The sequence below is a fragment of the Nyctereutes procyonoides genome, unplaced genomic scaffold (assembly GCF_905146905.1).
Source record: "Nyctereutes procyonoides isolate TBG_1078 unplaced genomic scaffold, NYPRO_anot_genome, whole genome shotgun sequence".
Classification (NCBI taxonomy): Eukaryota; Metazoa; Chordata; class Mammalia; order Carnivora; family Canidae; genus Nyctereutes; species Nyctereutes procyonoides.
In genome coordinates, this window is record NW_026575042.1 from 27,297,428 (window position 1) to 27,311,050 (window position 13,623).

A 13,623-nucleotide genomic window follows, 5' to 3' on the forward strand; every position below is an offset into this window, starting at 1 on the left:
TTTTAAAATATGTGGGGTCATTTTTATACCAGTTATATGAAGAACAGGGAAATCTGATAACCTAAAGAACAGCTATTTAACAACTTTTTTCCCTTCCCTCTCCTTCCAGCCCCACTTTCTTCTGTTTATAAGGCTTTTTCTTAACTATATGGGCAGATGAGGTCTAGCTCAAGAAGATTGTTCAGGATTCTTGAACTGTGAGAAATGTTTCTTAAACGTGGTTTAAACTCACTTCCTTACCATCTTTCACCTCAAGCTTTTTATTTTTTAATACTCAGACTAGCTTGGCACAGAGTAGCCACTATATATACCCTGAGTAAAATTACTTTTCTATGATAATATGGAGGTCACAGATTTGCAAGGGATAAGATGAGCTTTGGATTCAGTCTCTGTACATAAAGAAAAAAATCATTTGTGTCAGAAGAAGAAGGGTAGTGTAACAAAATTAGGAACGTGGGATGCCTGAGTGGCTCAGTGGTTGAGCGTCTGCCTTCCACTCAGGGCGTGATCCCAGGATCCAGGATCGAGTCCCATATCGGGCTCCTTGTGAGAGGCCTGTTTCACCCTCTGTCTGTGTCTCTGCCTCTCTCTCTCTTTCTCTGTGTGTCTCTCATGAATGAATAAATAAAATCTTTAAAAAAAATGGAAAGATTATGAAGTTGTCAGACTTGAAATCTGTTGGCTTATTAAAATTTAATCTAACTTGGCCTAAAAAGTAAGTGCCTCAAGAAAAAAAAAAATCACATCCCCTTGCCATTGTTCAACTGACAAAAGAAGTTGTTGAATCTAAGTTTGCACAGTCTTTGTTAATTTTTCATCATTAATATTTCATACACTCCTATTTTCTTAGTTACAGACCTGTCTCCTTTTCCTTTAAGCTATGAATTCTTTGAGAATAGGGGCCTGTCTTACTCAGTACAAGATATAAAATAGTGCCAGATGATGCTGTTAGCTTAAATAATAAAAAAAATAGTGAATTATTTATCTGTGTATAGTATAGTATATTATGGGCCAGTAATTTTTACCCTTTCTCTTTCCTTAGACTGTAAAATACAGTGAATGTGGAAGAATGGTAAAACCCGTAGTCCTACTTCTTGCTTAAGTTTACTATTTCCTCTTCTCAGTAACTGCTCAGTTTGGTTTACTGGAATGTATGACAAACTTCTTACAGTCTCCTAAAACGCCTGAAGAGGGTGGGGAGGCTGTACTTAGCAACTGAATTGCGATCTCCGGACACCAGTCTGAACCACCTCACCAGTAGGGGGAGAAAACGGCAGTAGTCCTCTCTTTACTACTGCCTTAACAACTGGATATTCTTCTACTACCCTAAATATCCATAATAATAAGACTGTCTTCATTTCATTTTAAGCCAGATTCTGTTAATGTCCTTTAATAGATGTTGAAATGAAACACAGAGGGGTTAAGTAATTTGCCCAAGGTCATGGTTAGGTTTGTTGGTAGGAAGCTGGATTATAATACATACAGTTTGGCTGCAAAGCCTTCATTCTCAGTCAGTCATGGTGCTGTTACTGTATTTTTCCTAGATAAGAATCTCTGGAGATTATTTTTCTTAGGTTATAAGTGTAAAGAAATTTAGGCTCCAGGAATTTAAGTAGCTTGTCCAAGAACACAGCTAATAAGTAACAGAATCAGAATTTGAATTCCAAGTAGGCTGACTTCTTGAGGCCTTAATTGTTGTCATCCTCTATCATTATTTTATATCCTGTCAATTTCTGCATTTTAACTTGCTTACCTACTAGAGGTTCAAAACTCATTTTACTGCACTTTAATGCCGCTTGTGTTTCCTGATTAAAGTGTGTGTGTATATATAATATATTCTCTTTCTAAAAATTTTTAGTTTATTTATTTTAGAGACAGCATGAGCGGGAGGGGCAGAGGGAGAGGGATAGAGACCCTCAAGTAGACTCTGGGCTGAGTGTGAGCCATCAAGTGGGGCTCAATCTCCCCATCCTGAGATCATGACCTGAGCCGAAATCAAGAGTCAGAAGCTTGACTGACTGTGCCTCCCAGGTGCCCCTGTATATATACTTTTAATGTGTACATATTTGTATATACATATGAATTCCCTGTTGTCTTTTATAATTATCAATTCCAGAGTCTTGTGACATGAGATTCTTTTCATTGAAATTGTTTATAAGTGGAAGGGAAGTGTGTGCACGCACATGATGTATATAATAAAAACATAGTCCGTGCCTTCAAGGAGCTTGTGTTCTGGCTGGGAAAGACCTAAGTATGGAAGTTTACTTAGAACAAGAAAGAGGATGTACCTGTTTAAGTCTTAAGTAGGTGAATTTATACCCTGGATACTTTGGAACAAGTTAAAATTGCCTATATTAAAAAGAGGGATTTGTTTGGGGTGGAGAAAAAAAAACCCTGAAGATAGGATATAGGATAGTTACCATAGTGGTTTCATTTTCACTTGTTTCGAATATCAAGATGGTATTTTTTATGTATCCATGTGGAGATAGTTAACATAATTTTGTATGTCAAAATATTTGCATATCTTTAATTTGGCTTAAAACTAGTTTATATTTTATGTTTTAAAATACAACTGTGAATTAATAGCATATTTTAGTATCTTGGTACAGTTAGGATTACAGGCTTTTTCATATATTGATGTCCAGTGTTTTTTGTTCTTAAATTCTGGCATTCTTATATTATCTGTATCTTGCTGAGTTTTTGTTTTTCTTTTTATGTTTTGGTAAATAGCTTAAACACATGTAATAACACTAGCCCTGAAATACCTATTTTAAAATAACTTGTTTAGGAATAATATGGCAATAAATAGTATATTCTTTTGTTACCTAAACTCTTCACAACCATTATAAGTTACCTATCTTTTAAGATTACTTTTACAGTCTAGTATTATATAGGTTGCAAAGATCTTGAGAGAATGGAAGGGTGAAGGATACCATTCATAAGTGCATGTGCTTAGTGGAAGCAGAGTAGATTTGAAAGAGCATGTGTTTAGAATTAGGCACAACTTTACTAATTTATATGCCTTTGGATAAAATACTTAGTTTTTGTGTCTTTTTTCTCTCTGTCATATGGAAACATACCAAGGTTATTCTATTAAATGAGAATGTACAACACTTAGCACATTATGAATGTTCAAAAATAGCTGTTATGTTTATGAATAAAAATGCTAGATGATAGGAGAAAGAACAAAGATTGAAGGGAAACCACGATATTTTCTTTATTTTTTTCTGTTGGGAACTATCTGACTTATTTAGTAAATAGAGAAAGAAGGGGAAACCTAACTATAAATTGACACTTCTTTGTAGCTTTGAGGAAATTAATTTTCCCTAAAATCTTACTTTCTTTGTTACCCTGTGTCTTTTTGACTTATAGAATATTAATCTAATAATTTTAAACAATAGTTTTATGCAGCTATTTAACAGATTTTAAGGCTTTATTCCATTTCCAGATGGGAAGGTAGAATTATTTAATTTCTTCAGTAAAATTGAAATGATCCATAGACATTTTGAGCTAGGATTTTTACATTGTGAAATTTTTGTCTTTTCTCTTTAAAAAATATGACCTGATTGATTGATTAAATTCAACAACCTACAAATTGTTAGTAAATCTTAAATTTCTTTGTTTGAACTTCTTTGCATTTTTGAAACTAAATACACTTGGTTTATTAAAAATTATCTTCGTAAAAAAAGAATAAAATCTTAGATTTGTGTTTTTATATTCTCAAAATATTTCTCCATCTCTTTTTATGGGTTCACTGCAGACACTCTTATTGCGGCTGTCATTTTAGGGTTAAACATTTGCTATATTGTAACATACGAAAGCAGTTAAGCTGTTTGGAATTGTTTACTTGCTAAAACCAGTGTTAGTCAGCAGAGGCAGTACACCAGATTTCCTTGTGGCTTTTAGTGGAAAATGTTAAAAGCGCACTCATTTTTCAGTTATAGAATTTTTCAGTTTGATCTGGATTAGTCACAGAACTGGCATGAACCTTCTAATTGTGAAGGCTGTCCAAATGCACTATTTTTTTCTCCTGCTAGAGGAAGTTACATCCCGAGCAGTAGCTCAGATCTCTGGTAAGTGTAACATGTGAGCATTACTAGGCATTTCATCCTGCGGTTCTGCAGTCTTTGCTATTCAGACTGTTGCTCAGTTGGAATGCTTCTGTGGGGCTGATCCTGATGTTCGGTAGATATTTTTTAAGGACCTACTCATTTGGAGGTATCCGTGGCGATTTGCAAGATCATCTGAGAAACAGGAAAGCATCTGAAATCTACTGAAAAGGATAACTGTAGCGGTTTTCACAGTGGAAGGAAACTATATTGGCACAGAGCAGATGATTGAATAAAGTAGTTGGCTCAAAGAAGATGCACAGTCTGCTGTTTTTTCCTGTGAATGAAGACTATTTAATGGAAGCTGTATTCATGTGGAGATCAAAGGAAACACTGGAATGATAAACTACTGGGCTTTTTTTCCTTTCTTTTTTTAAATGAAAAGCCTGAAGCAGTAATTTGAGCTCAAATGCCTTCTAATTTCTTCGCAGCCTGCCTGTACCATTAGGATCCACTGCTAACACTATTTCTGCCTGGTGCTGTGCCCTTTTGCTGGAGCAGCCACAGACAACTGCCTGATGGAGAAAGAATGAACGCTCTCCCTGGCTTATGCTATCGATGGGAATAAAGCTATCTGTGTTTCTTCTATTATATGGGATATCTGGATTAATCAAGCTGTATTCTAGTACCAAGAGTCCTATTGTGTCTTGTGGTCTGACTCATCGCATGTAAATGTACTGCAGCTTTGCTATTAATGCAGTGTTGTTGTTTTTTTTTTTTTTTTTTTTCCCAAACACAGAAAGAATTGTCAACCTCTGAGCCTTATTTTAAGAATTTGTGCTGAGCTCTAGATATTTTTTTTCTGGATAGTATCTGCATTAAATCAGAAGCTGAAGAAATGAAGACAAATTAGAAGTGGAAACAGAATAGTGAGATTTTTTTTTTTTCTCAATTATAAGCAAGTCAGCTACTGGTAACTGTATGACCTTGCAGGCAAGAGTGGGTATAGCTGTAATCATCTCTGTCACAGTAATTGTTTCTCATTTCATTTTGCATTGTGTGGTGTTGTCACTCCAAACAATGATCTTTTTATGCAAGTAAATTTCTGTGAGACAGAGAGCAATATGACTATTTTGTTAGGAGAAAAATATTTTTAAATGAGCTTATATTGGACTCTGTTTTAGTTATCGACATGTTGATATGAAATATCTTTTAAGTATTGCAGTAACCCAACAGAAAATAGAATTTTGTTGATTTTAGGAAGTTTTGTTACATAGTCATAATTTTAAACTTGTTTTTCTGATAGTACTTATTAACTTTAAAAAACCAGCTGCGCTGTTCAGAGAATGATCGTAACTGTTGTACAGAAGAGGAGGAAAAACGACTTGTGCTCTTCCAACTGTGACTTTTATCACATAGCTTAGAATTTAGTATTTTAAAAGAGCGAATGAGTCGTGTGTGTATTGTTGTTTTGGAGGAGGTAGAAGATGAATCTCCTGCATTCATTTCTAAATTGCCACAGGAAAATAAATCCCTACATTCATCATCTTCTGGAAGTGTATTGGTAAGATATTAGAGTTTATGTTTACTATCTTCTACTGAACTAGCAGGGTAAATTTTATCTGTTAAGAATAAACATAAGTTGGTTTCCGCTAGTTTCATTAAAAACCCAAATTAAAGCAATGTAGATGTGTAAATATGATAGAGTATCACTTGTGTATAAAATGCACACATTTCTGATTTTTACTTCTTCAGATGTTTAGATAACATTTCAGACTTTACTTACTATCTCTTACTCTCTTAAAAAGACTTTTTAAAAATAATTTGAGAATTGTAGTTCTGGCAGCCACGTTTCTATTTTCATTTTGTGGTTTTAAAAACTGCTGTAACAAGAATGAGGAACTGTATGTTTTAGGAAAGGTTGCTGCTAGCAACACTGAGGCACAACCTTTTCTGTAATGAATTTTATGTATTTACAGGTAGCACTTTTATTTAAAAAAGAATCATCCTTAACCTTACTTTTAATGTTGTTGTCAATTGGTTTCTTATTTGTCTAGTATAATATGATACCTTATCAGAGAGGCTGTGGTGTTAAGAAATTGTTATATTTAGCCATGCACGTGTTTGCCTTTTCATGTTATACAGGTGTATGATATTTTTTGATCTTTGAATAGTAGTGATTTTCATCAATCGTCAGATTTTCTTTCTTAGGATTTATATCTGTATAACATATAATGCTAACCCATGCAAGTTATTTAACACCCCAAACAGAACTTTTCAAAAAGGCCCACCTTCCTGGGCCTCAGTGTGGCCTAGGAATGACTTGTCTGACAAGTTATGTCTCACAAGCAGATGTTGAGATACCACACTTGTATTTGAAAGAAAATTTGTTTTTATCATATATATGTATATATACACAAAAGGCTTCTACTCGCAAAAAATGAAGTTTTATTGTGTTTATTATCTATGTAATTTTGGTCATACTAAGTTGATTTTTTAATTAGGCCTTTTTTATTCAGGCGGGAATCCTATACTTTCCTATAATTTAACTTCATGAAACTTTTGATTAATGTCAAAAACCAAATTGATTATTGTTGGTAAAGGAAAGAGAAAATTTAGGTTTAAAAGTTATGTGGGAATATCTTTAGAATCATCCATGCAGTGTGATTAATATTTTTATTACTCTCTTGTATTTTAGCCATCACTGGTGCAAGCTATATTTAATGGAGATCCTGATGAAGTTCGAGCACTAATATTTAAGAAAGAAGATGTTAACTTTCAGGTAAAACAGTTAATTCACTGATACTGCCCTTTAAATCTACTTGTAAAAACTCTAGGAATTAAGATTTTGTTAAAAAGATATAACACATTTCTGTAACAGGTGTTTTAAATGAAGGCAAAAGGGTCTTGAATTAATTACCTCAAAAGAAAAAACTAGACATACAGTCAGTGTAAAAACTGTAATCCAAATAAATGAGGATCCAGTGAGGGTCGTTTCCCCAGCTTTTTACTTGGAAATTTTTCACAGAAAAGTTTGAATAAATATTCTGACTACCCATATACCCTCCACAAAGATCCTGCAGTGATAACATTTTGCCACATTTACTTTCCCTCTTACATTTACACATATAACGTGTGTGTGTGTGTGTGTGTATGTATATGTATATATATATATATATATATATATATATGGTTTTCCATTGTCTTTTGATGAATCTCATTGAAAGTAAGTTGTAGACGTCATGACACTTAACTGTTAAATACTTGTATGCATTTTAGGTGAGCATTCTTTTTTGTGAACGAACTTTAAATAAAAGACATTTCTATTAAGTTTATAATATATCTAATTTTATACAATATATATAGTTTGAGATCAAATTTGTTTTCTGTAAATAAGCATTGTAAGCATTATATACAGACTCATTTGTTTGAGTCTGTCAGTAAAGAAAGACATATTTGAGAAGTCTCCAATCTGAAAGATATAGTGATTTAACATTCAGGACTGACATGACAGTTTTATAAAGATTGGGTATATGGATAATTTCCTCTGTGTTTCTCTAGTGGCCAGTAGTTAATTTACTAAATTGAGGCTAAAAATACATAATTTACTATAAAAAGATCAGACACATAAATGTGTGTTACTATTACTGGAAACACACTGACAACATTTTCCATACATAATTCAGTCCTCTGAATTATTGGGGTTGGTTAGCAACACCAAGACAGATGACCTGAAATGATAGGTGTAATTCTACAAGTCTGCAAGGTCATCTCAAACTCTCCTCTTCCCTTCATTCTTTCATAAAATACTACTGTGATAATATTAAGTAGATATAAAAAAAAAAGTATTTATCTTTTAAAAGTTGGAGTATCCAGGGGATCCCTGGGTGGCTCAGCAGTTTAGCACCTGCCTTTGGCCCAGGGTGTGATCCTGGAGTTCCGGGATGAGTCCTGCATTGGGCTCCCAGCATGGAGCCTGCTTCTCCCTCCTCCTGTGTCTCTGCCTCTCTCTCTCTCTCTCTACATCTATCATGAATGAATGAATGAATAAATAAATAAATCTTAAAAAATAAAAATAAAAGTTGGATTATCCAAATAAATTTGATCTTTAGCTAAAGTGGTTCATTCTCACATTAGGTAGTAATCAAACAAAGTGCTATCATTACATTTTTTAAAAACCTTCCTAAGTGAATTGCCTTTAAGTTTATATTTATTGGATACATGTACCTAATTCAGGATGTACTTATTTATGTATATTTTTTTAAAAGATAACTTATAGATTTATTTGAGAGAGAGAGCAGAGTTAGCAAGAACACAAGTCGGCGTGGCTCAGAGGGAGAGGGAGAAGCAGGCTCCCCAGTGAGCAGGAATTTCCCCATGCCTCAGCCGAAGGCAGATGTTTAACTGACTGAGCCACTCAGGCGCCCCAGTACTTATTTTAAATGGAGTGCCTGGTTACTTTACCTAATTGAGGTGTCCTGAAGAGTCTACTTTTCTTAGGACAGAAAATAGTGATGGTGTATAGACTTATGAAAAGGATGAAAATGGCTTTCTGTTCTGTTTAACTCTAGTTTTTTGGTTTGTTTGCTTGTTTTCTTTCTTTCTTTTTTTTTTTTTTGTTTTCTTAATAGTACTAACAAATCTTACCTTGGTGAGAAAGTTTGCACTGTAATGCTATTTACCATGATTAATTTCCATTACTACAAAGTCTCATTATAGCCAATTCTGCTTTCTGCTATAGTAATCAAATTATTTTAAATTTAAAAAAATTAATCTTTTTGTGCATCAGTTTATTCTGGTGTGATATCCTTGGGAACTATTGCATATGTGTAACTAGTGTGTGACTCTCTCCCTTCCCCCCAAAAAACATTTATGATTTTAGCCTCTACTTACAGTTTCCTTTCTTTACTTTTAAGCATCATTTCTTAATATCTCCTAACTTGTGCCCTTACTCTGAAACTAAAAGCGAGGTTAGTATTTCAAATCAGTAGGTCCTTCTTGAGAGTGGATGACTCTTCTCTTATCTTTTGTGATTCATGGGGTTTTGACAAGTTTTTTTTACAGCTGCTTTTTGGTCTTTTCTCATGTGACTTCATAGTTAAGAGTGTTGTCATAATTTACAATGTGTTAAATCTGTGGCCATTTTTCTAATTCAAGATAGTAAGTTTTTTCTTTTAAGAGGCAATGTATACATTTGTGTAGTAAAACAATGTTTTGTGTCATATAGAATGACTCTTGATAGGTATATGTTTAAGCTTCATGTCTGTAACAATGGTGTTTTTAAAAAATAAAGTAATTGAGAATAACGTCTTTTTGAAACTTAAGGTTTTTGAAGTTCTTTATAAATTTTTAGAACAGATATGCAAATTTAGATTTGTTTCTGTACTGTTAAATATTGTATTATTTTGGATTTATTATTTTTACTTTTTTCAGTAATGTCCTGAAGTTTTGGTTACTATGGACCACGAAATGGCATCATTTTATTAACACATCTAATTAATTTTTAACAAAACTTTAAATTTACAATGCTTTTATATTATTTGGTCTGAGAAGGAAGTCCTCTATTGTAGAAAGTAGGTAAGATTATTTCACTAGAAAGTACTAGCGTTTCATATTTGGAAGCTTTAGACCACAAGTAATTGAGTGCCTAATTAAATAAAGATTTATTGCTTATATAATAATTTAATCCAGAGCAAGGTGATTTTAGGGTTGGTTAAGACAATAATGTCAAGCTCTGGATGAGCTTCTCTGTGAGAGTCTGTTTTCTTACAGTATTTATGACTGCTGCCTTATGTGCTTATGAGAAACAACCAAATAAAGTGGAAAGGGGCCCCTCACTACAAGTTTTCTTTTTCTTTTTTTTATTAGATTTTTTTGAAAAGTTTATTTATTCATGAGAGAGACAGAGAGGCAGGGATATAGGCAGAGGAAAAGTAGACTGCCTGCGGAGAGCCCAATGTGGGACTTTATTCCAGGACACCAGGATCATGACTGCGCCGAAGGCAGACGCTCAGCCACTGAGCCACCTAGGTGTCCCTGTTTCTTTTTTTAATCAAGCAAAAGCACCTTTTCCAAAATCTCCTCAAAACTCCCCAGAACCTGGTTCTGTTGTATACTGGCTTACTCTAAACAAGCCCACCACCAAAAGTAGAATGGGATTAATTTTTTGCTTAGGTCAGTCATTGTTTATTACCTGATTCATCCCCTGGAGCAAGAATAGAGGCTTACCATCTGGTTATATTGCCATTCCATATATGGAGAAAATCAGCATTTCTTTAGGAAGGCATAAAGGGGGAAATAGTTGTTTGGATAGGTGACCTAAAAGTCACTTGGACCTGGAAGAAGCCCTGTTAATCAAAAAAGTGAAACACAGTAAAAAATTTATAAAGGCAGAGTGGTATGTATATATAGTGTAAAGAATGATTGGAATATAAGTTATTAGACCTAAGTACTCATATTTTCTTACCTTATTTATATACATAACTTGAGCAAATTTGATTTAAGTTCTTTGGGACTCACTTTCTTTAATTGTAAAATGTGTGGGTTTACAATAATGGCCTTCAGTCCTTTTTCCACTCCAAATTTCAGATGCTCTAAAAATTCAGAATGATCCTGAATGAACTGCTTTTCCCCAAAGGGTTTCATTTGTATTTCTAAATATATGTAGCCAAAATCATAATTATTACTTACTTTCCCTAGGATTTACTAGAAACCTTAATGGCATGTTGTGGAGCCCAAATAATGAAGTCTGAAATATTAATAACACATTTCAAAGGAAAAGCCTAACTTTGTAAGAAAATTATTTTCTATACAAAGAAGTTGTTTTCTTCCATCCAAAGTGATAGAAATTGGTGTTAATTATAGAATTTTATTTCAGAGACAGTGATAGGTGTAAGCCTATGTTACATGATTCAGTTCGTACAACAATCTCATAAAGTTGGTAGAATAACATTTCCATTCCACCAGTAGTTAACAAAACTTAAAACTCAGAAAGGTTAAACATTTCCAGGATCAGTAAATATAGCAAAACTGGGATTTGAACCCATGTCAGACTTGATAGTAACTGGGTAAATAAAGTAAATTGGAGAAAGAGAAATCTTTCTCTTTTATCAAATAGTGCCATAAAGTGTAATGCTTCAAATATGGATTTCTCCCCCTAAAAGTTATGTCTATGTTCTATGGATTCCTACCTTTTAAACTGTAACACAACTACGATCCTAATTTTCATGGTACTATTAAATGTTATTGAGTGTTATTAAGTGCTATTAAGTGTTAGCATTGCAAATGAATGAATACATAAGCCTCTCTGGTATCTAATTTTTTGGCTGGATAAAAATGTCATTCAAAGTAATATCAAACTAGGGGAAATTATAATCTAGCCAATGCTGTTTTTAGTGTTTAAAACAGAGGAAAACTTGGATTATGAGTGACCCCTTTTAAACACAAAAGAGTTGATTTAAGAACTAGTCAGTAAGTAGATCTCTCCTATATCTTATCACATAACTTAATATTTTTGAAAATGCTTTCTTATATATTTTATTAGATTGTGAATTTAGCTTTGTCATTCAAAATATTTGGGAATTGGTTTGCCAAATTGCCTTTGAAATTATTAACATCTTTTAAGCTTTCAAAAATACCTTCTGGGATCATTAAAATGATGTTGATTTTACTTTGATGATGAAGCGGTCGGCAAGTATATACATATACATATCACACAGATTATTAGTTTTCATGATTATTGTAATAATATTGTTGGCAGTTAACCCAAAGTAGTAAACTCTTAAGTTTGTACAGGTTGCCTGAATTCCTCCCACCCCCATTCTTCACCATGCTTTTTAGTCTTTTCTGGAAATATGGAAGAAATACTCTAATCTTCAACCAGTCTTTTTTATGATCACATGTTATTTGTGCTGGTGTCAGTATTCCAAGCTTTTGATGTTTCTAACACTCTTAAAACTTCTCTGAGTTACTTGAGGTCATATGTACTCTCTATCGTAAAACAGTGCACATGTACACACTGTACGCACGTGTATGGTCATCCGTAGGTACTCACAGTTACTAGTGTTGGAACCCATAACTCTCAGCCCCATCTCAAGTATACCCACCCAACTTCCAGCTGGCTTCCATGCAACTTGGAATAGAAATAGGGGAGTGAAGAAGAGAGAAAAACCAACTCAGTAAACACTCAGGAGAGAATTCCTCTATAGTTTCTCCATGCCTAGAAATGGCGCCTCTCTTTTGTTCTTGGCAGTGCTTTTAGATTTCAGCCTCAGATTTTTAAGTTTGCTTCACCATTATTCAGTTTTCCTTGAAGATCTATAAATGAATGTATGTACAAAATGTCATTGTGACTTAAATGGCTTTTGGGTGTTCTGAAACAAAGAAGATACTGTCTAAATGAAACCAGCTATTTGTGCAGCTAGAAACTGGTGGTGACTTATTTTTTATGTTCCAGTCATGTATTGTTTTTTTATTTAGCATATATATATATTTTTTCACATCTTTCATTTTTTAGCCCTAATACATTTGAGGAATATGTATTGGGAATGTAGTATATTAATCCATATTAGTAATGAAAGCTTTCTCATTTTTCTTGATAGTCACATAGTTTTGCATTGTTTATAATATAATTTATTTTACCAGTTCCCCTTTTATATAACATTTGGATTATTTTTAATCTTGCTAATAGGAAATAAATTGGGATCCAAGAAAACAAAAATTCTGCTTCAGTGGACATGCAAAAATTTTAGAATGTTTGTATTTGTAATGAATTATTAAACAAATTATTGTCTTTCCAGATAGACTAAATGTCTTCTAAGTTCTTTGAAGGAATTTTAGTGGACATGTATATATAAGTAGGTGTTGGGTAAACAATGATATTTTTAATAGAGATGAAGTATCTTGTATACTCAGAAATAAAGCTGAATTTTTTATACTTATAATCACATATAAATAAATGATTGAAGTTATATAGTATAGCAAAATGTTGTAAATGCTGTCCTAAATTTCAGACGGAGCTGAAGTTATTAATTGGTCTCTTAGGTCTTAGCTAGCATGTTAGCCTTTTTTCCCCCTAAGTTTGAATGAGATACATAATTGACATACAATAAATTATATATACTTGAATTGTACTATTTCTTAAGTTTTGGCATATGTATATACCTATAAAACCATCACCATAATCAAGGTAGCCAACATTTCCATCACTCTCAAAAGATTTCATTTGCCCCTAACCTCTGGTCTGTTTTGTGTCACTATAGGTTAATTTGTATTTTCTAGAGCTTTATATAAATGAAATCATACAATATGTCCTCCTTTTGTATAGCTTTTCTTTTCATTCAACATAATTATTTTGAAGTTCATCCACGCTCTGGCATGTATTAACAGTTTATTCTTTTCTCTTGCTGAGTGTAGTATTCCATTGTATCTATAAAAACAATTTGTTTATCCACTCAACTATTGATAGACACTTGAGTTCCTTTTTTTATCCATTAAAAATAAATTGGCTATGAACCTTTCTGTACAAGGCTTTATATGAAAATAGGCTTTCTGTTCTCTTGGGTAAATATCTAGT

General features: G+C 33.3%; 1 protein-coding gene across 13 annotated transcripts in view; it reads left to right on the forward strand.

Moving 5' to 3' along the window:
- ANKRD28 (ankyrin repeat domain 28) overlaps positions 1–13,623 on the forward strand; it is a 195,889-nt gene that overhangs the window by 77,938 nt on the left and 104,328 nt on the right. For 10 of the 13 annotated variants that reach the window (XM_055321692.1, XM_055321689.1, XM_055321699.1 and 7 more), the window contains one exon: positions 6,748–6,831. In XM_055321692.1, coding sequence (XP_055177667.1) covers positions 6,748–6,831 — 84 coding nt within the window. The other 3 variants (XM_055321700.1, XM_055321688.1, XM_055321696.1) reach the window with 3 other exon arrangements.